Source organism: Anomalospiza imberbis, chromosome 5, assembly GCF_031753505.1.
Source record: "Anomalospiza imberbis isolate Cuckoo-Finch-1a 21T00152 chromosome 5, ASM3175350v1, whole genome shotgun sequence".
Classification (NCBI taxonomy): domain Eukaryota; kingdom Metazoa; phylum Chordata; class Aves; order Passeriformes; family Viduidae; genus Anomalospiza; species Anomalospiza imberbis.
In genome coordinates, this window is record NC_089685.1 from 40,805,265 (window position 1) to 40,831,654 (window position 26,390).

Here is a 26,390-nt window from a genome sequence, read left to right on the forward strand (position 1 = left end):
CCCACAACAAATAAACCACAAAAATTTTCTTTTTAGAAAATTCTTTTTTTTTTCCTTTTTTTTTTTTTTTTTTCTGCATTAAATATGTGCTAATCAGCAGTCCTAGCACCTTGGCTGTTTTAGAAAACACATGGTTGACAGACACTTAAGGAAATTAAAGAAAGCAGTGTATCTGAAAGAATTTTACATTTACACCTTCTAGGTACTGTCCATTTGTTTACTTTGTAGGCTGTTAATTCCATGATTCTTTTGAATTTTGCAGAACTGAACTTTATTCAGAAATATTGTAATTATTTCACCACTCAATTATTTTAATCAGAAGTATTAAGCAGATTGATCTGTAAAATGAACATGGCAACCTAGAAATTATGCACGTGCTCTCTATTAGCAGAGCCTCAGCACAGTTAGAAATCTTATTTGGTAACTGAGGCAATTCAATTCTACAGCTTTGTTTTGGACCTACAGCAATATGCTGGAGGAGGGTTTGAGATAAACTACTACATCCTAAATGAAAAAATTGACTTAACTACAGTTGTAAAATTTTCATGTTTTGCATTCCTTCTTTTTTTTTAAATTTATTTTACCTAAAGCCAAATATTTTATTAATTATATAAAGTGGATCAGTTTTAGCTGTGTCCCAAAGTCCTCACTGAGGAAGAAGGATTTATAGGTTCCTGCTTCAAAACAGTATGAGATGGGATTTGAAAACCTACTTGCTATATGAAAATAGTTGCTAGCTTGCTATTGGGAAACTGTGTCTAGCCAGGGACTAAAATGACTGGTTCCTACCTGTTGCTTCTGCTATGCTTTTTTTGGTAGTCATGATTTCAGGAGGCTTAAGACACTGGATCCAACCTGTGAGATAGGCAGGGGAAAGTCTTGCTGAAAATGCCCTTAGGGTGAGGTGTGAGCCTGGGATTTGAGCGTCTCACACAAGCAGGACCTAAGCAGTCCTGACATGCCTCCTGGCAGGAACTCTGTGCATTTAAAACACCACTAGGGCAACTACAGGGTAACAGCAGATAAGTAGGGGGTTTAAGGATCTTAAAAGCAGATAAAAGCTGCTGAAAGAGAATCAAAATTAAAAACCCATATGTGGAAGGTAATTTTTAAAATGGGACTTAGGAGTTTTTTAAAATATCATCCTGATATTATATATAAACTAAATTTAAAAATACAGCATAAATGCAATTATATTTATTCTGTTCTACATTATCATAAAAACTATTTTTTAACAGATTAAATGCTCAATTATATAATCTTTTACAGCAGCTTCATAGCAAGGAAACTCCATCTGCATAAAGGTAATGTAACAGAGCAGAAAATCAAGCTCTTGGTCTAGTTTTCTCTGGTCTCTACTTCATGTTCCTAAAAAGTTAGGGAGATGCAGGAGCAGACACAATGACCAAAGGAAATGAAATCTCCAAACTTTTGGTCCAAGCCAGTCAGAATGCTCCCATTTCAATGAGTCTCAACATTACAAGGTCTAAATAGTCTGTCTTGATGTAGCAAAGTCAACAACTTTTCACCTATTACCAGTTAACCCATTCTAGCACATAGCATTCTAGCACAAATACACTATTAAGGATATAAATAGACACTCTTTACTTTGCTAAAGCAGTGCCACAGCTTTAATACCTTGAAGAGCTTAACTTTCAAGACAACAGGTTTATGAATTCGTATAAATATCCTCCAAAATAAAATTTTTAAAAATGTGTAACTGTTTTCAACTATGTTGACAACAGTACCATGTCCCCTGCAGTTATTTCAGAGTCCTGACTGTGTGTAGAGCTGATTCCAGTGTCAGAGTCTGTATCATTTATGTCCAGATTAGTCACTCTATGAACAAAGTCAGGAACAGCAGTGCTGTTACTGGACATGCTACCACTCTTAGATGGCTCTTCATTTGGTTGAAGCCTAGTTTCAATGTTGTCCTTAACATGTAGTAAATTAAATTCTTCTGTAAGAAGTTCATATTCTTTTTCCTTCTTTTGAAGCAGTGAGTCCCTGTATGTAAGTTCTTTCTGGATGCAGCTCAGGTATGAGTTGATTCTCAGACCATCTTTCATACTTTTTTCCAGCTCATATTTTACACTTTCCAAATCTGAGGTTTCCAGTTCAGCATTAGCAGCTCCTTCTGTGCGAACAGACTCTCCATTTTTTTCCATGCAAATACCATGTACTTCTCTTTCAATTTCAGCACACAGGTTCTCTATTAATTGTTTGTGATGTTTCAGTCTCTCTTCAACCTGTAAAATTCCCTCGCTTTTGCTCAAATAGTCATGCATCTCTTTTTGATCATCTGGCCTACTCCCTTGCTGCTCAGCCTCACTTGTACCAATCATTAAATAGGAGTCCTGCACATAATTTTCTCCATCATTCGCCACACGATCTAGATGGAATTTTGCTTCACATTTTTCAATTTCCATATCTAGTTCCTTCATTCTAAGGACTTGTTGATGAATGGTATGATCTTGAGAAATGATCAAATGAATCAGTGTCTCCATATTATCTCTCTCTTGCTGAACACTGTCCTGCTTAAGCTTGGCCAGTTTCCGGAAAGTCTTCCTCACAATTTTCTTTTGCTTGTCTATTGGCAACATCTTCATGTAGTTTGCTGGACTGAGGTCCCACTGCTTTTCTACATTTTGTACTACCTTGGCTTCAGCTGTCTTCCACAATGGAAATGAGAGGAAAGCATCTGACTTTACCAATACAAAATGCAAATTAGCCTGCTCTTCCCCCCAGGCCTTCCAAAGTCTCAGAATCTTTGTCAAGGGAGGCAGTACTCTCTCTGAGCCTCTCCATTTTTCTACAATGCAGTAGTCACTAGGTTTTCCAAAAAGGACCTTTTTCTCTCCAAATGTTGTCTGATGTTCCTCAAGCAGTGCTTGAATCACTTCTGAGCAAGTTGTGCGCTTTGTCAGGCCACATACAATCTTCTCCTCCTGGCAAACCCAAACCACAATCTCTCTTTCATTTGAAGCCATGTCCTTGCTGGGAGATCTGGAAAACAAGAAGAGACCAAGTATAAATTACATATCAATGGAAGAGACAGTATGAATAATTACTATAATTCTGATATGACTAACACTTCCAAAAACTCCTGTGTTGTTGTACAAGACAATATACTTGCTTAAATTGCATGAAGAAATGTCTTTGGATTAAGTAACAGCTTTAATATACTACTGCTTTAATATTATTACTAGTCCAGCTGAATGAGAATCTCACAAAATGTTCTTTATCAAATCTTGGTTTTCTATACATAGTAAGAGTGTATTAAAATTTGGCAATCTGCATTACACTTTCAGACTGACATAGGACAGCATAGCTTTCAGATCTTCATGTTTGTTCTCATTACAAAGACTGCACAGACATTTCTAAGCTATTAGAAATGGCATCTGAAGGGGAGAATGCACTGAACATAGATGGACTGAGGAAAGACGACTGAACAGCACCAATGAATCTGACAACAGGATAAATCTATGGCTTTTCTGCCACAACTGCACCCACATAAGCATAAAAACAATTATTTTCCTTTTTTTTCACTAATAAGTGTCAAGAAATTTGTTGCTCTTCCTGAAGTACCGAATAGCCTGAATTCCAGTGAGTTGTGAGAGAATACCAGCTGCAAGAGAATACATACATGAGTATGCATATTTTTTGTTATTTAAACTGATACAGAAATGTAAGAAAAGTAAAAAAGTTATTTTATTTAATCATTTATTTACTTGTTTATTAATTACAATGAATGTGCTATTAACCTGGTACCTCCTTATACACTGAGATACCTAACTCCAGGTGTCTGAGATTCCATTATGGCTCCTGTAGCTCCAGTAAAATCACTAGTGTCTAGACAGGAATACAGTTTACCAAAGGTTGAAGTTCACTTTAGAGCTAATTCTTCAGTTTGCCCCCATCTGGTCCTGGACTGCTGTGGGCCTGTGTTGGCAGATTTGCCTGGATATTCCTGTCCTCAAGACTCCACCTGAATAGTTTTCTTCTTGCCCAGACCTGATGATTTGACCTCTTGCATAAAATGATAAAACAGTATCTTTGGATTTTCTAGTATCCCTTGCAGTTAATTTAAATGAATGAGATTTAACCTAGTTTGACAGAGAAAGCTTGAAAAGGAAAATAACTATTCAGACCATATTCAAAGAGTGAAATAGAGCATTTGTTTTCATCTAGGATTACTTATCAGAGAACTTTTTTGGACTTCTGAGTTGTAGTAAGCATGGAGTTTTATTTGGCTTAATTACAGTTACACCCTATGATTAGTAAAGCGATCCAGCTTGTTCTTTTTTCTTAATTATTACACAACATGACAGACACACTGCAATCCAATAAATTGAACTATGATTGACTCAGCTCTAGGAGCTACTCTGACCAGGAGGCAAAAATCCTTAAACAAAAGGAAACTGCAAATGAATACTAATAAAACTGACAAGTGTAAGTTTATTAGTATTATTGCACAGGAGAGCTCTGTCCAACTACATTGCTTCAGGTCTTGGAACATTCTCTGTAAAATCTGTGTTTTGGTAGATGACTCTGAATAATAGCATCATTTTCCCTCTCCAATAGCACCCCCTCACAGACCAGCATTTGACAGTAATTGTTTTTTTGAACCTAGTGCTCATAAAGTTAATAATGTTTTCATAGACTACTTCTGAAGATAAGAAAGCACGTATCACAAACACAGAAAATTGCAAAGTGGCACAAAGAAAGAGTAATATTCAAGTTTAAGTGGGGGGTAAGGAATGGAGGATGATATTAGATTTAATGGCATTACAGTGAAGTCTATCACGCACTAAAAAATCAGTATCTGTAAGTCCTCTGAGATTTACAATATGCAGGATGCTATATTTTTTTCTGTTAACAGATTGGCAGTTAAGTGAAATTCAGGTAAATAGCCAGGTGCAACGTAAGTCAGCTGTGACTAAAAATAACTCAGTATTTGCTTTACACTACAGATATGAAAAGAAAAAAAGCAGCAAATAATTTATTATGCATAAAGTTACACAAAATGAATAATGAAAAATACAGTGCCTCAAACCATGTTCACTACTGATACCTAAATAATTGATTTATAAATACAAGTGTATTACCAGTCATTGAATTTAAATTTATAGAAATACTGAAAATAAAAAAAGCATAAAAATAAAAAAAAAGCATAAAAACAAAAAAATACCATACTGGGGACTCTGAGGCAGTAAATTCAGACTGTATCTTTCCTGATTTCTTTTGCAATTAGGAAATACATTTCAGGAAATGAATGTAGTCTCTTCTATCATTCTTCTGAGTGTCTTATGCAATTTGTTTTCAAATCAAAACTCTTCCTTTTTTTTTTCTTGTTTTCATTTGATTAGCATAATTGCTCCTAGTCAATATTTTTAGTATGTAACTGATTATGTGGATTAAGCAGAAGCCTAATGTAAAGCCTAACTTTAAAGTTTTCTCATGAATCTAGTTTTTCTCTGGGCTATTAGCAAATCTTCAGATAAACCTGCAGACCCCCTAGACATCCCATCATTATTGTACTGAAAAATACTTTCACTACACTTTCTTATACAGAATTCCTACAGAGTTCAGCAGGAGTCAAGCAAACTTCTGATGAAAAACACACTGTATATTGTAAAGCAATCTTTACAGGACCCCTGAAAACAATATGGATGTAAAAATAGCATCTTAAAATTACTGTTTTCAACACTTTTCTAGCTGTTTATTGCCCCCTGTAACTTTTTCAGTTATGATGCAGCTGTCTGTCCAGACTTTACATTCAGCTTTCATGGGGAAGGATCGTTCTTTATTTTGCCTATAAAATATAACTTAGTAGCACAATTGGATAATGTATGCACATGCAGGTAAACAGAGAAATCAAGTAGCTTATACATGAAAATAAGTACTTACAAATATATATGTATATAATGTATATACCTACATCTTTTAATTATATTGTCACATTTTACAGAAAAGGAAAAAGAAATTAAAATAATTTCTCAACATCTCTGTAATTCTTGGATCAAAGCAACAAGGTAAAGTACAAATTCTTTCCTTAATTTTTCTATGTGTCTGTCTCAACATATATTTTCTTAATTTTTATTCAGTCACACCTCTCAATTTTTGATCTTTGCTTCTAAGCAAAAAGAATTAGACAGACATAATTTCCACAGAATTCTAATATATTCTAAAATATCAAAAGTTCTTCTTTATTATCTTCCACTAAAAATGGTAAACTGGAACCTTACCATGGACCTTTTAAGTAAAATGTCTTATATAATTCTTTTTTCATAGTTAATTCAGGTAGTTTCAAACAAAAATGAAGCATTGTTATGTCAGTCACAGAATAACAATTGCTAAAACTTCCTTTCAGGATGCAAATATCTTTTGTTAAACTGCTCATTCCTCATAGAAAGTGAAGAACAAATTCTGCATTTATGAAGTGGAATTCATCTGAAAGTTAAGATTTCAGTATCTTAAAAGGTCCTCCTCATCAAGTGAAGAGAGAAGACTTCCAAGAAGAATCCCTACTGCCTAGCCCATCTTTGAACATTGAGAATAATCATCAGAGGAAGCTATTTCTCTCTTTCATTAACTACAAGAGACCTATGTGGCCACCTTCAATCAAATAGCTCACTTTCAGGTAGTTGAAATCAGGTGAGATTAATCCAATCAGATTCATTTAGGTGAGATTAATCCAGATTCTAGTTTATCTGAGAGCAATGTAACAAGAATGGTTACAGCAGCAGTTGATTTAGTACAGACAACTAAATGTGGGACCTACACATCATAACTTTACAACTTAGTTTAGACCTTGTCTGTTCAATTTAGTCAGTAATTTATAAGGAAATCTATTAATCCATTCCAATACTAAGAAGGAGATGTTGAAAAACTTTTGGTAATTGACAGGAATTCTTTTTTTTTTTTTTTCTGAGATGCAACACTAAAATTTCTAATCTTCAGGAACAAGATATGCTTTTAAACAAACATTTTAACAGAGAGGCAACCTTCTCATATTTACAGGTTCCCTGAATTTCCTGTTCTGCAGTTTTGTAAAGGACACAAAAGAACTAGCATTTTTAACAACATAGCAATTGATAGGAGTGTAACAGCCAAAGTGTTTTTCAAATTTAAATGTTTCGGTTTCCTGACGACACAATAACAATTTCTTCATAACTATCTAGGCAACTTATATTTCTTAAAAATGTAATGCTGCAATAAACAGGTTCTGTTTTGAAGTCTGTTTCTTTGACTTGATCACTGAAGTGTTCTACTTACACATCTAAGATTATAAAGTCTATAACAACATGCAAGTCTATATTTTTTTTTACAAAGCCACTAATTACTTAAACCAGATGGGAATTTAAACTTAATAATGGTCAAAAGTAGCTTCCCCATCTTTTTCTTTGCTTGGTTTGATTGTTATTTTCATGTCTTCTGCTCCTTGTTTCTCTTCAAGATGACCCAAAACCCCATCCTAATCATGTTCTAGGCCTCACACAGTCTTAATTACACCAGCACAAACTGAGTGTTGTGTGTCAGATATATAATTTGTTAATTTATTCTTCAGGCCTGCGGGAAGGTAATACATTCCAGCAACATACAGACAAAACAAAAACATTTACTTATGTCACACAAAGTCAAAATATTAGATAGCTTCAATGCTGGAAGATGCACTTTTGATATTCACTAACTTTAAGGTATGACTGGCCCAAAAATATACATATGAAACATGATTGTTTGCCTTCCTGAAACAGTCTCCCTAAATATATATCAGTTTTACAACCAATCATGGCAATCAAATAAAGGCATCCCCCTACTTTTTAGAATTTCAACTTCATGTGTACAAGATGCTTCTTTTTCTATACTAATTTCTGCAAACATTCAATTGGAACTAGATCACTTCCATATCATATTGTTAGCAACTTAATGCAGTGTTTCTGAAATATAATGTACACTAAAAGAATACTTTGCCTTTGTTGAAAAAAAGCACAGATAAAACCTTGTCTCCTTTCACTGCAATAAATTATTTCTAGACTTCCCCCCCCCCCAAAAAAAATTAACTCCTCCTGCCAGTCATTGAAATAATTTATATGGAATAAATGTCAGTTGATGAAAATAGATCACACACCAAGCAATACATTAACCTTTTCCTTGAAAATGCATAGAACTCCTAATCATTTTTAGATTTTCCATCAAAGACCTCATGCTAGAAAGTCGTTTATGTAAAATATCTTTGTCATTTTTTCACCAGTTTTTTGGGAAAATCATGTTTTATTCCATGACAGCCTAAGCCCTCTCAAATAGCACATAAAGTCTAATCTGCAACACAGACTGCTGTGGTGGGATCCTCAGCTGACCAGAGTATGTAGGTATACTGCTGCCCTGACTTTCCCAAAGTAAGATCAAAATGCTTCTAAAGTTTAAGCAAACCCCTACATTATGCCAAGATACCACCAAGAACAATTCACTTTCTTCAATGGAGAAGACAAAAAGGCTCTAAGAGACAATCTTGCTGCTGCTGACTGCATCCTTGCAGTGGAGTCCTTGACAAGACATTCACGGTCTGCCATCTAGGTGCTTTCCTAGAGTCCACTTAGAAACATAATACTTTCACAGGGAGACCCAGGCAGGGCTGTGCTCCCTGTGCTATTCAGCGATCCCTCCATTCTTCCTTAAGCTGTACGCTCCCAACTCCTCAGCAAGAGGTTCTGTGCTGCATCTCCCACCTGCCATGCTGCACAGGGGGGAACAACCTCCCAGCCAGGCCTGCTCAGTGGCTGAGCCACCTGCTCTCTTTTGAAAATGTTGTGACACATTGGCACGTATCATCCTGGGAAAACAAGACAAACTAGGCATTTAATAATCTAGTGTTTTCAAGGGGCTGGTCGTTGAGCATGCTGCTGGGACACATAAATATGCCTGTTGGGAAGTATGTATTTGTGCTATGATCTTTGTTCAACACCCACAGATGCTTCTTCCATGTGCAAGGGCCCGGAGAAAACTTGCCTTGTTTTCCTGCAATTTCTAAAAACCTTGCTATCTCAGTGCCAAAATTATAAATCTGTGTTATCTCTTAGATCTGAGCTATAACTATCATCAAAGATAACATATTGATCAAAAATGTGATGGTTCTTAATTACATATCTACTTGATGGATATAATAAGAAGCCAATATTACAATATTACCTAGTTGACACAAATGGCCTGTATTTGCAGCATAGGGCACATGCTACATATAATTTGAGAGCTTCTGATACCAGTGACTCTTACATGCCAGGGTATATAAGGGCTAATATCAACCACAGAATATCTCAAATTGAAAGACACTCAAAGGGATCATCAACTCCAACACCCTGCTCCTCACAGAACTACCTAAGATTAAACCATATAACTAAGAGCATCATCCAGAAGCCCCTTGAGCTCTGACAGGCTTGGTTCCATGACCAAGTCCTTGGAGAGACTGTTCTCATATCCAGCCCCACCCTCAGTGAAGAACCTTTTCCTAATGTCCAATGATTTCGTGGAAATGGTGTGGGAATGCTGTTTCTACCAGACCTCTGACCTAATATGAAGTCAATAACCAAATATTAAGTCAAAGCATAGGAAATGCATACACCATCACATACCATTTAGATAACACTGCTTTTATTGTTTTTATTGTATTATTGCTTTTATTGTATTTATTGCTTTTATTGTATTTATTGCTTTTATTGTTTCTTTTTCAAAATCCCAGCATGTTACTGTGTATATGTGTGTATGTATATATATATATATATATGCATATATGAGATAATATATGAGCATTATGAAAGCAAAGATCAAAATATATTTTGGCTTTTTGTGATTTTTATCTGTAAAATTTCTGAAAAGGTAAAACAGTTGGGCCTATGTGTTTCAGCTCTTGCATGGAAGAAACTAACTTAATTCGATCCAATGAGATTTTTGAAAGTGAGTTTGAACATTAATGGTGCAGAGAATACACAGTCCATATGGAAGTTAGGGTCAGAAGTATGTCAATCTTTCAGGAATAAATGGCTCATGTTGAAAGTCCATATTATGTTTATTCAGACTATCCACATTTGAACCACCTTTTTAACTTTCTGTCCCCTTCTGTCAAGTTATTCAAAAGGCAATAAAGGCCAAATTTTATACTTGGTGTGCCTTCTACCTAAGTACATTACACACCTCTGATTTTCCTAGGGGCAGCAATGAGGAAGTAGCTACTCTCCCACTACCCAATGAAGCTGGAATTACTCCAAAGCCTTAGGGATTCAAATGAGCCTATAAACTAACCACATAATCATTCCGCTTCACAAGTCCCTAAAAACAATATTAATGGAGGCACAGTTAATATCCATGTCATGTAGGACACAGAAATTCCATACATGGCATGTCAGAAACTTGCTTCTTCTTCCCTTTTGCATCATATGAAAGTCACAGAAAAGGTCAAAAGGTCACCTGAAAGGTATCATGGCAAGACAGAACTGGCACTTTAACTGTGAAAATAAAGCTCTCGATACAGATAATCATTGTAGTCCCAATGCTGCAGGAAGACTGGGAAAGAACACCACAGAACTTCTGCAAACAAAATAATTATTATTTATAGAGAGAAATAAATTTCTCCCTACCATCTGTTTCTGTATCCATTTAATCTTGCTCTATGATAAAACTTCCTCCTTTACAGAAATGTACATAGGCATTTACTAAAAATAAAAGAACATTAGGTGTCTTGTGAGCCATGTAATATTTTTCAAATATACACATATACGAAGTAGTTTGGATGCTCTAATTGAAATCTTTTAGATATTAAAAAAAAAATTAAAGTAAGTCTACTTTTATAACTAGCTAGTTACAACACTTTTTGTCCAGGTATAAATTTAATGTTCATTTTTCTGTTCTTTTTTAAAGGCATAAATTTTTAATTCAACAAGATACACATACTGTCAAGGAAGGCTCTATGAAGCATTTTAATTAGCAACAGCTGTTGCAAATTATGTCCTGTATGAATTAAAATTTATGTACTTAAAACTATAAGTAGGTCCTTCATCTCTTCTGCAGAGTAATGCCATCACCTTAGCTACTGTACAAAATTGCATACATTTTAATTCAGCAATGATCTGTGGTTGAAATTTCGTTTCACCTAAATACTTTTTACTCTGTTCATGCTTTATGACAAATTTCAGTTGAATAACTTTGAATTGCAATGGGTTAGTATTATATTTTTTGTAGAATAAAAACATGAAAGGTATGACAGTTTAAAGAAAATAATTCTGATAATTATTTTACTACAAATTACTCATTCACACCAGACTGCTGCTGACTTGAAATTTCAGACTTTGGTAAAAATCCCATGGGAAATCATGTGCTTCATTCTAATAGCTGTACTGCTTGGAAACAGGTGTCTGAACAGGAACCAACTGTTAAGAAAAATCAAAAAAGGAAAAAAGCCCTGACAGTACTTAGATAAATAAGAAACTAAATCAGCCAACAAGAAGGACCAACAAGGGCTTGTTGCATCCCGGATTTACACAACGTCGCGAGGGCTGACAGTAATAATTCTATAATCTGTTAAGTCGATGGATAGCAGAGTATGTACTACATAGAAAATAAGCCAAGCAATTGCACTAACTCAGGATATTGCACTAACAGAAAGACAGAAGTAAGAGATACTGTAAGAGGAATTATACATCTTGTTCACTACATAAGACTGATAGTTATGATGGATTGACCTGAACACTCCCCTCTGCTCTTTTTAATAATGACAGGACACTGTGTCTTTGCTACAGTGGTCAATATTATTTTGCAAAACCTCATTTGCAAGGGCCAAGTGCAGATGGTCAGGAAAGCTGACCAAAACTTTACTAGGTCATCCCCTTCACTTATTACATGTTTGCACTTCCAATCACTTAACCTACAGGCAAGAGCAAAGGCCGCAGTGGAAACTGCATTTGCTCCTGCCCTTTCCTCCTGTCTTCCCTCTGAAATTTTCTTCTGCCCCTAAGGGTACACATTCTCTATAAATTACATCTGCTTTAAATCTGCCTTCCTGTCAGACTAATCATCATTTCTCCATTGTATAGTCAAAGTCATAAGGTTGGTAAGTGGATATTAGTCAAAAAAATGTTTGGAATTCCAACAAGTGCGGTGTGTGCACGAAATACCATGACAGGTAACACGTTTATCATACCAGGCCTATATTTGGAGTAGCATAACACAGTGGAGGGGGAGGTTTGAGAAAAGGAGAACTAGCTGTCCACCAAAATATTTTCCAAGATGAGTAACAGTAACATCAACAATTTACTCTACTGGGAAAACATGCTTTGATGTGTATATTGCAACTGCTACTGAGGAAGCAGCTGTTATACTGGAATGGAAGATCCAGGAAAAACTCCAGAGCCAAAACAAACACTGACATATTCAGTGACAGTAATTCTTTAGATCATGATGGGAGGGATGGGAAGATGGGCATTTTCAAATTCCTCAGTGTTAATGAGCAACATAAGAAGTTTAGAAATATCAGTACAGTAAATGCTACATCTTAATTTTGAACAGTGGGTAGTTCCCACTAGTGAACACATGAAAATGCCACTGGTACTTTTCATCTACCACAAGAACTTTGCTACATTGAAAAAATACAATTCTTTAAATTGCTCCTGTGTTTAATTTAAGTGCCTATGCATATTTAAGCACTGATTACACTCTACAAACTTTATGGAGCTCCTATTAATAATGTACAGAATGTGTTTAAAGCTCCGTCACTTTCAGTAGTATAGAGGTAACAGAATAATTTACAGCTCATTTGGAACACAGGCTTCTAAACGATAGAGTTTCTGTTATAGTTAATAGAAATTTGTGTTATCCAACTTCTCCCATTATAATTTTTATAACAGCCTTTTAGAAGCACCCTGGTTGTTTATGAGCTTTTGAGATCAAAGAAGTGAGGGGAATTCCAAGCATTGAGAGTATGAAGGGGTTTTTGTTTGGCTTGGTTTTTGGTTTGTTTTTTGGTTGTTTTTTCTTTTTCCTTTTTTTGTGGTTCCATGAAATTCAGTTCAGCTTTTGTTGAAAGGCAAAAGTGTACTCCTTCCCTCCCCTGCCTTTGTTGACATTTTGCCCAGTGAAGAAACAAACACAAAGTATTCTGAGGTTGGGTCTGAGCTGCCAAAACATGAACAAAGTGTAACATATGTAGACAGATGATAATAAGGCAAGTTAAATAATGGAATGAGATACAGACAAAGAAATAATAAGAAATCATGCTACTTTTCCAATACTCTCTGATCTGAAGGAGGCTGAGATGATTACCTTCTTAAGAATCCTTATATGCTGTGCATGTTTCACACCACTTCTCTGCTCCAGGTGGCACCATGTGAGACAAGTGCTCTTCTCATTCATAATGAATGGAATGGAAGCCAGATGGACTTGGCTTCTTTTTCCCAATCCTAAGGTTAAACTCAGGCTCAGAAAACCAAATAAGAAAAATACTCATTTGGGTTCTATGGTATCAAGCAAGAATAGCAGCAATGCAAAGGGAATGGTGGAGAATGGTTAGGAGCCTGGAAAGGGGGCTTAGGACTGCTCTTTGTGCTACAGCAAGCCTTTAGAGCTGTTCAACAACTTCATTTATCATTACCCTTTCCTAACTTCTTAAAATCTAATGATTTGTCAACACAGCTTTTTTGTATATTGTAAAAACTAGTTTGAGTATCTCTTTACAGTTTGCTAGGAATGAGAAAGACAGGATGGGCTTTAATTTTCTCCTATATGTATTGCAATCAATTTTACAGAGAGAACCACCACACTCTGAAACATTGTATGATCCTTCCCATTTCATTTTCTTTCATTAAATCATTTTGGAAAACATCACCTCAAAGGATGTTCTATCAAGACTTAATTTACAATCAATTCTTTCTTTTATTATTTTCTTTTAAATTTCTGCCTCAAACTTTTTGAAAGACAATTCAGTGATAAATGTGTTCCATTACTTACAGTATTTGAAGAGCTGAAGGGAAAAAAAAGATGAGATAATTAAGTGGACTCATATAAATGTTCATTATAAAGAGCTAAATTGAGTACTAGATAAATAATTATGCTAATGAGAAGAGTGGACATAATTTTCTTAAAAAGGAACCTGAAGCATTTTTACTGTTCATTGTCAGACTGAGAGATTTGTGCAGCTTATGCTTTCAAGTAATTTTCTAAAATTGCCTATCAATGAATGCTTCAATATGTAGTTAGTCAGCCACAGGCTGATAGGGTCTCTGAAATATAACCACATCTTCTCTAAAGAAGCTACTGAAAAAATGAAATAAATTGTTAACCTCACCAACTGTGCTCTTCCCAAGCAATGGATATGTATAAAGAGGGCAAAGGAGATTGCAAAACTAGCTCTAGCCAGATGAGTAATACAGATAGGAAAGGCAAAAAGAGATGAATTGCTGTCTGGAAGCAAGTTTAAAGCTGGATCAGAATGATTACCAAGAGTAATGGGAAATTTATGAAATTAATGCAAAGAAGAAAGGTATAGACAAGAGAGAGATACAGAGAATGGTGTCTAATAGCCCACCCCTCCACCCACCCTTTTTAGCTGTAAGAAGATGAAGGAAGATGACTGCAGAGGAAAGACATTCCATGTGATTCAGATAAAAAGCCATGTGAATCCTAAAATACTTGAACAATTGTGACTTAAGCCCAAAACCTATGGCAGACATAATGGGTTCAGATAATGTGTTTCCAGCTGAGTCCATATGAAGAGGCTCATAACCATGTCAGCTGAATATCACAACCCTCCCACTGGAGATGAGCTTCTTGTCTGATCTCCAATGAGTCATGATGAATTAAGCCATAAAGATAAAAGCCTTGTTAAACCATCTAAGATAGCTATCCAATGTGACTGAACAGCTTAGGAAGAAACTTCAAAAATTTAATGCAGCTGAAAAAGTGGTAACTCCTGGCGAGAGAACTGTGATGAACAGGGAGAGCAGATACAGGCCAAAAATCTGCAGTGGGCACAGCTGAAGCCAAGCATGGCTACGTGACTTGCCCAAAGACCAAGGCAGGCCCAAGAAATAATGGTGCTAGTTTTGTGAGATGCATCTATGGCAGGATAGTGATTATCCCAAGCAGGCTGTGACACCAGAAAGACACTGCAAACTACTTGTTGTCATTAGTTCACAGAAAGTCAGACTGAGTCAACACTCAAATTAATCCTATGTTTCTTTACTTCACATATCCAAATGTCTTTGCAGGTGGGGATTCTTTCAACATATGAGGAACTCAAATGGCTTCATAGCTCAGGGAGGATAAAAAGGCCTTTTAACAAAGTACTTCATAAGCTGAGTGGTTACCACAGTGACAGGTGGATGAAGGCATGCTTCCCTCTGCCACGTGAACAGCTCTATCATGTTGGGAGAAATACACATATTTAGCTTCCTCCTGTGACATGTGCACATTCTGTTTGTCACTTCTGACAGGCTTGTGTGTACTCAGGTTTGTAATACGTAGATGCATAAATATGCAATCTACAGAAGTGGCTATTTTTGCATGTATTGTTTATATATACAATGATTTGGGGGTTATAATATATTTTATTGTACATATGTGACAGTACATGAGCTATACATATGCATTCTGTGATCACATCTAACACAAGCTGTCATAAATGCATTTTTATACTGAATATATGCCTACCAGGCACAAATGCTTTAGCACAAAGAAATATGTTTAGCATGAAGCCAAGTACTGAAAAATTTCAGATGTTGTTAAAGATTTCCATGCTACTTAGTTAAACAAAAATTAATTTGATTAAGTATATCCATAGAAAGATTCATTCTCTGCTACAATGGTCACTTGCCTCACTTAAATGAGCATAATAGACAGTACTCAGTTTTTTCAAGACACAGAAGATACTGAGGCATTGCAGACACCAAATATTATAACTTTCAAGTATCTTCTTTGCTGCTGAAGTCCATAATTCTCAATTGGACATCTCATCTTCCACAGAAAGTACTACAAAATAGTTGAACTCCTAACAGTGGGGCTTCCTGACACCAGCAAGTTAGCAGGAACTGACCTAGAGCAGTCAGAAACATGAACAAAAGGGCAGGACTTGGATGTTGTTAGATCATGTTCAAATGTTCATTGCATAAAAAGAAGAGAAATATTAATTAGTACAGCAACCTAAAACCTGATTCCCTTCTCTCCCTGAAGCTTTCAACACTAATCCTTGTCCTTGTCTGCCTTACTGTAATTTAAGCCAGCAGAAAATGAAGCAGCTTCAACATGAAATACTGAGAGAACTTCCGTTTAGAGTAACTTCACAAGACTTTCCTGAAAATTGCATAATGAGGAAAGCACAAACTGCACAGTGTTCAGGACCAGTGTAAGACATGATAGAAGTAAAAGTAGCTGGGGAGTGTTACCAGTCAGAATTTAAACATTCAAAGTTCTTAAAAATTGTCTTAGGTGACTTGAATTAAATTTAGGCAGCTTCATAAAACTAGCCCTTATTACTTACATTTCTTCAATATGTGTGCATTTTTATTTGTATCTTTTCTCCTAGGTATAGTACAACCCTTTTAGAGGACACTTTTCAAAATTTTAACTTTTGATATATGTCATTTACCATCAAATATTCAATTGCTTTTCAGGCTGACTTTAAGGAATTTATCTCCACATACTCTTGTAGGGAAAGAGCTCCCTTTTACAAACCAAAGCTATCCACTCATTTAAATTCCCACTCCAACTGAATTGATATCCACAGACATGTGCAAAGTGGATGGATAAAGATATCTTTATCTATAAACTTCCTTTGCTCAACCCTCATGTAAAAGAGTTTACAGGACACTGAATTAGCAAATGAGGAACACACCGTGAGTAAACAGTCCTGTAAACTGTGGTTGATGTGTCTTGCCCAAAACTAGGTAGGAATTTTGTGGCAGGGACAGGGAAGACATCCATGCTATTAGTATGGTTCTCCCTTAATCATACATAATCTACCTCTTATTCACCTCTCCGTTCATGTTTACCTTTTTAATTTCTAAAATAAGTGGTGCAAAAGATGGTTAATAACCTGCTCTACAAATCTGTGCATGCTCCATGAAAAGTGATTGGGTGGTGCTCCTATCATCTACCTTAAGCTATTTAAAAATGTAGATGTGCAAAGATAATTTTCTGACCTTCCTCTGTAATCAGTGGCATAAAATAGGCACCTCCAAAAGGATGACTAATCCCATACTGACAGCCTGTCTAAGACTAAATGAATTGCCCTCCAGAAGTGTTTAGATGTATCCATTAAATACAATGAGCACCTAGATGACAAGATACCTAAATTTTCAGTGGCTCAAGTAGAGTAAGAGGAGCTTGACATTTGTATTTCATTGTGTACTTCAATCTCAGGAGCAGTATGAGTGTCAGCAAAAGTACTGTGAACATCCACAACAGCAGTTCCAAAAATAACTTAGATCTTTGTCAGAGACCTGTAGGGACTTCCATGGGTAAACAAACATTATTAGTTATCTACCTAATCCTGAAAGTACCACAAGTCTGGGAAAGTGCAGTAAAGTCAATACCAATCCTAGACTGTTGTTAGAAAACTGAATTTGTACAGGGCTTTTCAGTAAAGCAGGATATTAACAACGAAGTGGCCCTGAGAGATACAGGCAATAATCAAGTTTAAAAAGTATACCCAGTGCCTTAGTAATCAGTCCAGAGGAAGTCTGTCAACAGCTAATGTCCAAACAAAACAGCAGTTCAGAACATCAGTTTATCAACCAGAACACCAGCAGCTGAACAAGATCAGCAAAAGATCCCACATTTATAAATAGCACTAAATCACTCTTTGATCAGTGAGCAAAATCTGATAACTTCCTATGGTAAATGAGGTACGCTTTAGATCATCAAAACTGCGTCCCAACTGTTGCTCTGAAAAATGTTGTAGCTTTAAAGTGCTTTCACAGTGGAAAATACCCTCTGTAGAAAGAATTCTTTTGAATTGAAAGAGGTTGGGGAAAGCAAAGTAAGATGTTCTACATGGATGATGGAATCTATTAACACAAAGCAAATTGCATGTTCAAGACCCAAGGGCAGACTCTCTTAAAAATTAGTAGTCTTCACTCAACTGCATTATTCCAGTGAGGTCATAAACCCTTACAAGTTAAAGTAAGGTAAACATATTTATACCTGACAAAAACAAAGCTCTAATAGATTATTAAATTTTCATAATCCTGATTTTGTCCTTGAACATGAGCATATTATGCTTTTGCATATTTATTTTAAGCATCAATATTTTTGTATTACTAATAGGAGGAAAAAATAAAATCTCCTGCTTTTTAATAGAGATGATTCTATTTACCATTGTGATAGGAAATTTGTAACTCAGAACTCTATATCAATGAAAGAGAGCAAATAGGGGTGAAGAATAAAGAAAGCAACTTAATCAGGTTCATGGTTTTGACCCTTGATATAAAAGAGATAATATGTTATATTCCCAGCAAAGATCATCTCTATAAACACGTTTTTTCGCCTGTGATTATTCTGCATCTTACTAATTAATGTGGAAAAAATCATAAAAAAAAAACATAATCCAGAAAAATAGAGGTTTACATCACCTCCAAGATTACATCATAGCCTGGCTTTTCCTAATGCTGATGTTCAAAAATGCATGTCTAGGAACCATCTGAACTACAATTTAAATGTCTCAAACTGACATAGGGAAAAATGCACTCAGGCAGACAGGAGTGAGTATGAAACAAGAAAGTTGATGAAAGAGAAACGCATCTTTAAATAAAGGGTATAAATAAAGTGCATGAGAGATGTACTAAACATGCACTAGAATTTTTTCTTTCAAGTTTGATGTCTTTTGCTCATTACCACATGGCATAAGGACTTGGATTTCATAGCATTAAAATTACAATTACATGACTATTTTTTTTTTTTTAGTTTCTGCAGGTAATTTCTTTTGTTCACTTCACAAGTGAACAAAAATATACACCACCTCAAAATATATTAAGATGCTCATGGCATTCCTTTATTTATTTTTCTTTCTGGGACATTATAACCCTCCTTACAAGACATTTTTAACATTATGTAAAATTTTCAACCATTGAAAAATTCCTCAGAAAAGTCACATAAAATCAAATTTAAACAATACAAGTGTATTGTCACTTTCCTGCATGGAATCTATGTTTAGTGGACTGCATAAGGACTAGAAAAAAAGAATTCACAGATCTAATTCTTACCTCTCCCACTTACTGCCTTTCACAGTCTGCACTTCTACACATTTTACACTGTCTAGTCATGTCCTACTTATTTTCCTGAGGCATGTAAATATTAACATCCAAATTACTGCTAAGGAAAACTATGTAAGCTTATCGGGTGTTTGAGGTCACAAAAAATTGGTATCGTTATCACTATTGCAACACCTGCACCCTAAGTGCATTTCTAGCTAGGTCAAACCAGGAAAAGGCAATGTGGTTAATCCTGGAGCCTATTTGAGTCAAGTTCCAGAAACGTGCTCAAAAAAGTATTCTTTTGGACAAGGCTTCCTGAAACTCTCTTATCTATTTTGTCTTGTGTGATACCTGAGGAACTGCTAGCACAGAAACACTGTACAGAAGACAGAAAGTCATCAAGAGTATCATAACATGTAAGAGAAACAATAGAAGTGACAGTAACAGCCCAGTTACCTATGCACATGACTGGGTACCAGCATGTCCAGCATTCAGTCCTAGGCTTCACTTAATGCGTGGTCTTAACATTTTTATATTACATCATCCTTTCTGTCACTATTAATAAGGATTTACCAACATACTAAATATAGAAGCTGGATGAACTAATTAAGGCTTGCACAGCATATGAGATGTTAATGTTTTCAAATAATAGTGTTTCAGACCAGAGTTTTAAATTGCTATTATTACTCATATAAAACAAACAAAAAACTGTTTTTCTGAGGATAGGTAAATCAGGAGGTACTACTCTGTGATTATCACTGACTTTCATTAAAGTTAATAGAATTTTAAAAAATGCCCAACTGGGAAAATTTACTTCTGTCTACTGAATTAATTACATATTTAGCAATGTGTCTTTCTTCATGCACAATACTAGTTTTTCAACAGTAAAATAGGAAATGACCACTGACCAGCAAGATTTTGCCTCTTTTTAATCTTTTTGTCTTTAATCTTTTAATCTAAAACAAAATGGGAGTTTTGTCTGAAATGTATCTCTCAGCCTGACTCTACACTATATTAGTGTTTCAGATTAGCTTCAATTTAACCGAAGTCATGCTCTTAGATGGTGTAGTATTACACTTCTACTACTCGTTTTATTTACTCCTTCAGGATGAAATTGCTGCCTGCCCTCTTGGAATAGTAGATAATTAACTCTTCAGAAATAAGGTTAGTGTTTTGCTAGACTTAAAGCTCTTCCTGAAAGTGAAGTGAACAAATATGTACAAAGATTATTAGAAAATGTGTGCAACCATTTTGACCCCTGAGACAAAGCTTCCAAGGCAGACCAGAAAATAAATTATAATGTATGAAGTCTGGCTCAAAAAGGAACAACTTCTTTGATTGTTCACTAATACATCTCACACTCAGGGAAAAGTTAAAAAAATATGTAAAAAGAATGCATTCTACCATTACAAAACAAGCACCATATTTTCAATCTAAAATTTTAACAAAGGTAGCACCAATGATTCTAAAACTTTTACCTACCCTCTCCAACATACATACCAAATATCTTGTAGTCTTGTATCAGAAAGCACCTTTATAGCTTCATATAGACTTTTATCCAGGTGTGCTCATCCAAGAGAAGTATTAGACATCTCACATGATCCCATGAGACTTACAGCGCGGGTCATATACAGTTCATTCAGACAAGCAGCTGATCTCCAAGAGCTTTACCAGTCCAAACCTCAATGCTGAGCATTTTCAGTTTTACTTCGTCAAGGTTTAAAATGTACAGCGGTGTACTCAACCGTAGGTAGAGCAGAAGAGAAGAGATGTTCAGAGCAATACACAAATCACTGTGCTAACTAGAAACAATGAGAAACAACTGGAGGGAGGGAGAAAGGGAGGGATCATGGAAATGCTAAGTCAGTATCAGATAGATGAAGTCTCTAATTTAATTCACTACCCTGCACTGTAATATATAAACTGAGAGAATAATTGAATGCGTCTCTCACTGGGGAGGGGCCTCTGACTGTCAGTCCAGGAAGAACTCCCTCTTATATCAATAACATTGAATGAAGATACATGGTCTTTCTTTCTACCTCTGAACCAGAGATGAGCTGATTAAAGAAAGGCAGAACTAGAGAGTAGGCAAAGTAAGTTTTTCCCTCCTACAGAGAAACATTAACTCCTGTGGCAGTCAGTAAAAGTGTAAAACAGTGGAAAACAGTAAACAGTAAAAGGTAGAAAAAAATACAGGAAGGAAAAGCAAAACCAGTAAACACATTTAAATATTAACAGATTTGTAACACATTTGTTTAATCATGAAACACTACTCTGGGTTCAGAACTGTTGCATGCCAACACAGCGTACAAACTTTAGTAGTAAATGCAGGACCAACTTGAAGTACACTGGCAAAATGTATTTCTCAAGGTGTTGAACACAACAGGACAGCCCTACAGCATCAAGATGGATTATCTGTACCCTCTCCGTTTCAGTATCCCAGCTACAACACAAATGAAACAGTAGATATTCAACAATTTTGTCTAAGGCTTATGTGCAAAACCCAAAGAAGTGGTCTCGATGAAAGAAATAGCAATGAGGTCAGTTTTCCCACTATGACATATATCCAGATATACTTGAAGTATTTAAATAAACCTAAAGACCCATTTTCAAAAGTGATCAAATCTAGCACTCAACAGCAGAGAAGTCTTAATCCTACTGAAAATCAGTGCAGCGTAAATTCCTGTTCTGCTTAGCAACCAGGAACTCTAATACAATGTGAAACCCTGGTACCTGAACACTGCAAGTATCTATGTTCTGTGTTTCTCATATTTGGATAGGGAGCTATTTTGTCTCTGTGTAGAACGATGTGTTAGATCACTATTAGACCTTCTGAGCAAAGAACTCAGTGCCTTTTCTCTTCCTCCACCTTCAGCTAAGCATTTCCTGCTCTCACTACACTTCTGAAGTGTGATGTGAGCTGAGCATTCCTTTCACTCTCGAAGTAAGCATCTTTAAGAGATCTGCATAAAAATAAATCCCCTTGAGTTTATTCATGTTGCAGAGCCTTAATCCTGCAGGAAACTTTCATTTTTCCGTTGTTGCCTTAGAGGGTACAACCTGTCCCTGCTGTGCACATTTGGGTTTGTAAGTGGGTGGGGCATCTTGGAAGTATTGTTCTCCTGGGGACACAGAGACAAGCACATACACATTCTGGGAACTGTGACTACTTCTGGTTGTCACAGAAGGACAAGGAATGCTGTAAAAACTACTTATAGCTCTTGAAAAAGATACCGTTGTCTTTCTTGCCAAGAAACATATGCTGGAGTCACAATCCTAGAGGCCATTGTCCTGAAATCAAACCAGGGCTTAAGTGATCTATTGGCTACATGGCCTTTGTGCTGTCTCTGTATTAGTGACATTTTAGAAGCCCAAGAGAGTAATACTTACTGAAGATCTTTCAAATACTAACAGTAGTTCAGCACAGGTTTTGTCTTCCTGAGGTTTAATCTCAGTTTCTTTCTCTAATGACTTGCAGCATAATGGACAATGTCCCTTGCCTCTTGCTTAGACACAGACTCAGTGTAACCTCTTTGTTTAAACTCTGAGGTCTTAGGGGCAGAGACTGACAATTTACAATCTGGATGTGAAGAGCCTACTATTAAACAAGGACCTGATCTGGAACCTCTGGGCGATGCTGCAAGACAAGCACTAATTACAGTGGTGTCATCTTGTTATCTGAGCAAATGACTGTAACGCCTTCATTTTCCTTCTGGCTCTCCTTCCACCTACCTTTGTTACCTCAACTTAGCTTTATGTCCTCATGTAAACATAGATTTTATTCCTCATTTGCTTATCTTATAACTTTCAGGAGTTATATTTTCATGTAGCAAATGATCATAAAGAACTTCCAGAGAAAAAGGAAAAAGCTGTTTCCCAGAAATGTGAATGAGCACTAGGCCTATTTTACAAAGCAGCAGCAGGTTAAGGATACACATTTGTGTATGTTCCTTTTTGGTTCTTCTTTACAGGTAGTTAGACAAAGTAGTGAGCCACAAGTTCTGACTCTCCAACTGCCTGCCTAAACACAGTAAAGGATTTTAAGATCAATTCTCAAGGTTTCAAATGAATTCACCAAGATACAATTAAAATGAGAAAGAATTATTACTTAGCTCTTCAACCATACTGCAAAACCATTTTACTAACTGCATAAGCAAAGTTTAATTCTCAAAATTCATTATCAAAGCTAACATTAAATATGCAGAAATTTAAATATCTGAATAAATAATGACACATCTTAAGAAGTATGTAGCTTGCTTTGTTCTTGACCCCCTTTCCCTACACTTCTCTGGTCACACAGCCCCTTCTTATTGCCACAAAGTCTCTCAGCCATTAGTGACATTTATTTATTTCTGGGGATGCGAGGATGAAATGAACAGAAAGTTCCAGATGAACCAGTAATGGTTCTTTTGGTATTTTAATTTTTATTGCCTATTTAAAGCTTTGGATTACGACTTTCTTTTCCTGAGGAATAAAATGTCACATCAGCAAACATAATGAGATTGATGCAATTAGTGTGAAGATATTGTGAATACCAAAACAGAAACAATTTCACCGTTGAACACAGTGGAACTGTGCTTTGTGATTTAATCCTTATTCAGGTAGGTGATAGCAAGAACAAAACTTTCATTTTAAGAGCAATAAATTTCCAGCTCTCTGTGAAAGCAATTTCATAGAAAAGTTCATGTACATCTTTCTAGATCATCTAAACAAAAAATGGCCATATGAGAATTATATGAAAGTTTTACTGATTTCAGACACATTACCAAAATACACTGCATAATCAGTAAACTGCATTGTTAATAATTCTAAAATAGTATCCAATTTTAAAACATTGACAGTTACAATCTAATTAATAGTCAATATTATGCTAACTTAATATTTTTACACAATATGCTAACTTAATATTTTTACACAATCCCAGCAAATACAAGGCCCCCCAAAATAAATTTCAAATGTGAAAACCAAAAGCCAAACACAGAAGAGAAATGGGACGTTTTACAAGACTATTTAGAGTTCAATTATATTCCCCATAGAATAGATCATCCTTTGCATTCCTTTAAATACAAACTAAATTTCAGTGAAGAGCACTAGGCAAAATGGGGATGAGATTATAAGTGATTTTAGAGTTTCTCACTGAGGCAAAATTTCAGTGACCTGGTTCTGTTCAGCTTTAGCTAAATGGGCTCAGCCACTGTACCTTCCTTAAGGTCCAAGCGAATTCACTCTTAAAAAAATCTAGTACCACCCTAGAGCCTAACATGATTACATAACCCTGCTTCTCCTTTTTGCAGCCCGCGTGTGGGGCATGTGGAAGCATGTAGAGCTTAAGGGGCAAAGTCCCCGTAAAGAAACTTCGCTGTAGCAGACCCAAGGACCACAGCAGTCCCGCTGAAGAATTTTCTAAGCAAAAAAAAAAAAAAAAAAAAAAAAAAAAAAAAAAAAAAAAGCATTCCCCCCTCCGCCTCCCCCTCCCCACGCTGCGAGCTCGATGCTCTCCTACCTCCCAGGCTGACAGCCAGCGGACAAGATAAGAGACGGGTGTTTGATCCGACGGGATTGCAGGCTGCCGGTCAACTTCCCAGGGCAACGGGACTAAGGCGCGGGGCCCGGAGCCCGGCCCTCCCGTGAGAAACTCGGGGAGTTTTGTCCCGGGGCGAGGGAAGAGCTCCGGGTTCCCCCTGGCCGCCTACGGGACGCGAACGTCGGGCTTGCAGCCGGTTCTCCCGGCCTCGGCGAGCGTCACCTTCCCAGCGCGGGGCACTGCCACTGCTCGCATCGGTTCAGCCGGGGAAGGTTCCAAGTCCGGAAGAGCTACCTCCCGCTCACGGAAAATATTGCCCAGTAGTCAAAAGAGCCAGAGCGAAGAGGGGCACCACAGGTCCGGGGGAAGGGGGCAAGGGAAAAGCCCCTTCCCTCGGCACACGACGGCCCGCTCCCCTCCGTTCCCCCGGCCCGGCTGCTGCTCGCAGGTGAGTCCCGGAGTTCAGCTGCTGGGAACGGCACGGTCCGGGTAACACATCCTGCCCCCAGAACCAAACGAAAAGTAAAAAAAAAAAAAAAACTAATCCCATAGCACCCTACCCTTTCCTTCGCATACCCACGCACTTTACCTGTTTTTATGCCGGGTTTTTAATAAATTCCTTCCAAAAGGAGCCATGATCCCAGCGGCATAACATCAGCGATCCCCAAACAATTCGAGGGTGTTCCCTTCTCCCCTATTTTTTTTTTTTGCCTGAGCGCCTTCCAGCTTGTTAATAGTCACGGAGCGTAGCGATGAGCTGGAAGTTGTGCAATTTACTGCTAACTTTGAACTCCAGCTTGTTGCTGCTGCTGCACCTTTGGAGTCCTGCCCAACTGCGAACTTGAAGGAGGTGTTTAGAAGCAGGAAAAAGAAAGGGGAGGGGGGGAATACGCACTTGCTCCTGTGATGTGGAGTTATGCACAGAACTTGCTAAACTTTCAGCCTTGTCACCCTCAGGGCAGCAGGCAGCAAATGGGAAAGAGGGGGTTTTGCTCCCGTGTGGAACTCCGTAAAGGCGCGCACACACACAAAAGCACTGAAAAGTTTCCCCGGGAGGCTCCAGCCACTTCAGGTCAAGTCGCTCGGCTTAAACGCACGTTAATGAAGGGCAAGCTACAGTTGCCACACCAGTTCTCAATGCATAACAACCTGGCTTTTCAGTACCTCTCTACTTCTTCACAAGGTGTTGAACGAGTACGGGGAAGATGAAGGGAAAAAGACCGCTGTGGCCCCTCTGCTCTCCCTGGACTTTTAAGTAAACGAGCTATTTGCATGGGAGCCTTTACAGACTAAATACACCTTCGAAAATGTGGCCTAGAAGAGAACAAGTGAGGCAGCAACACGAAAGACTGGATTCGTACTAAGCTGTTTCACGACCTTTTTTGTTATTATTTTAAACCAGCTTTGCCAGAAGGGAAGTGAACACACACCATGGTTCCTGTTCACAACAACCCTCTGGGAATGAGAGATTTGGAGTAGAGCTTCAGAAGGAAAAAACCTACCCTCTCCCCCCCACCGCCAATTTGGAGCAGAGCAGGGTAAGGAGGAGCCATTGTGCCCAAAAGGTTGATGCCAGCGGGTGAAGGTCCCAGGGCAGGTGGGAAGTTCCGTGCACAGCCCTAGCACACCATAGC

General features: G+C 37.1%; 1 protein-coding gene across 2 annotated transcripts; it reads right to left on the reverse strand.

The window, feature by feature from the left end:
- Nucleotides 1–595: 595 nt before the first annotated feature.
- Nucleotides 596–25,638, reverse strand: RASSF9 (Ras association domain family member 9). 2 transcript variants are annotated; one of them, XM_068190332.1, is made up of 2 exons: nt 25,346–25,638; nt 596–3,006 (listed from the first exon to the last, which is right to left on the reverse strand). In XM_068190332.1, the coding sequence occupies exons 1-2, from the start codon at nt 25,390–25,392 to the stop codon at nt 1,731–1,733; spliced, it is 1,323 nt and encodes a 440-aa protein (XP_068046433.1). In that variant the 5' UTR covers nt 25,393–25,638; the 3' UTR covers nt 596–1,730. The 2 variants fall into 2 exon arrangements, with proteins under 2 accessions (XP_068046433.1, XP_068046434.1); XM_068190333.1 differs by lacking the exon at nt 25,346–25,638 and adding an exon at nt 24,736–25,236.
- Nucleotides 25,639–26,390: the final 752 nt, after the last annotated feature.

Coding starts and splice junctions, on each gene's coding strand:
- RASSF9 (XM_068190332.1), bottom strand. CDS start 25,392: ATGGCTCCTTTTGGAAGGAATTTATTAAAAACCCGGCATAAAAACAG. Junction 3,007..25,345: donor AAAACCCGGCATAAAAACAG/GTAAAGTGCGTG, acceptor CTTGTTTTCCAG/ATCTCCCAGCAAGGACATGG.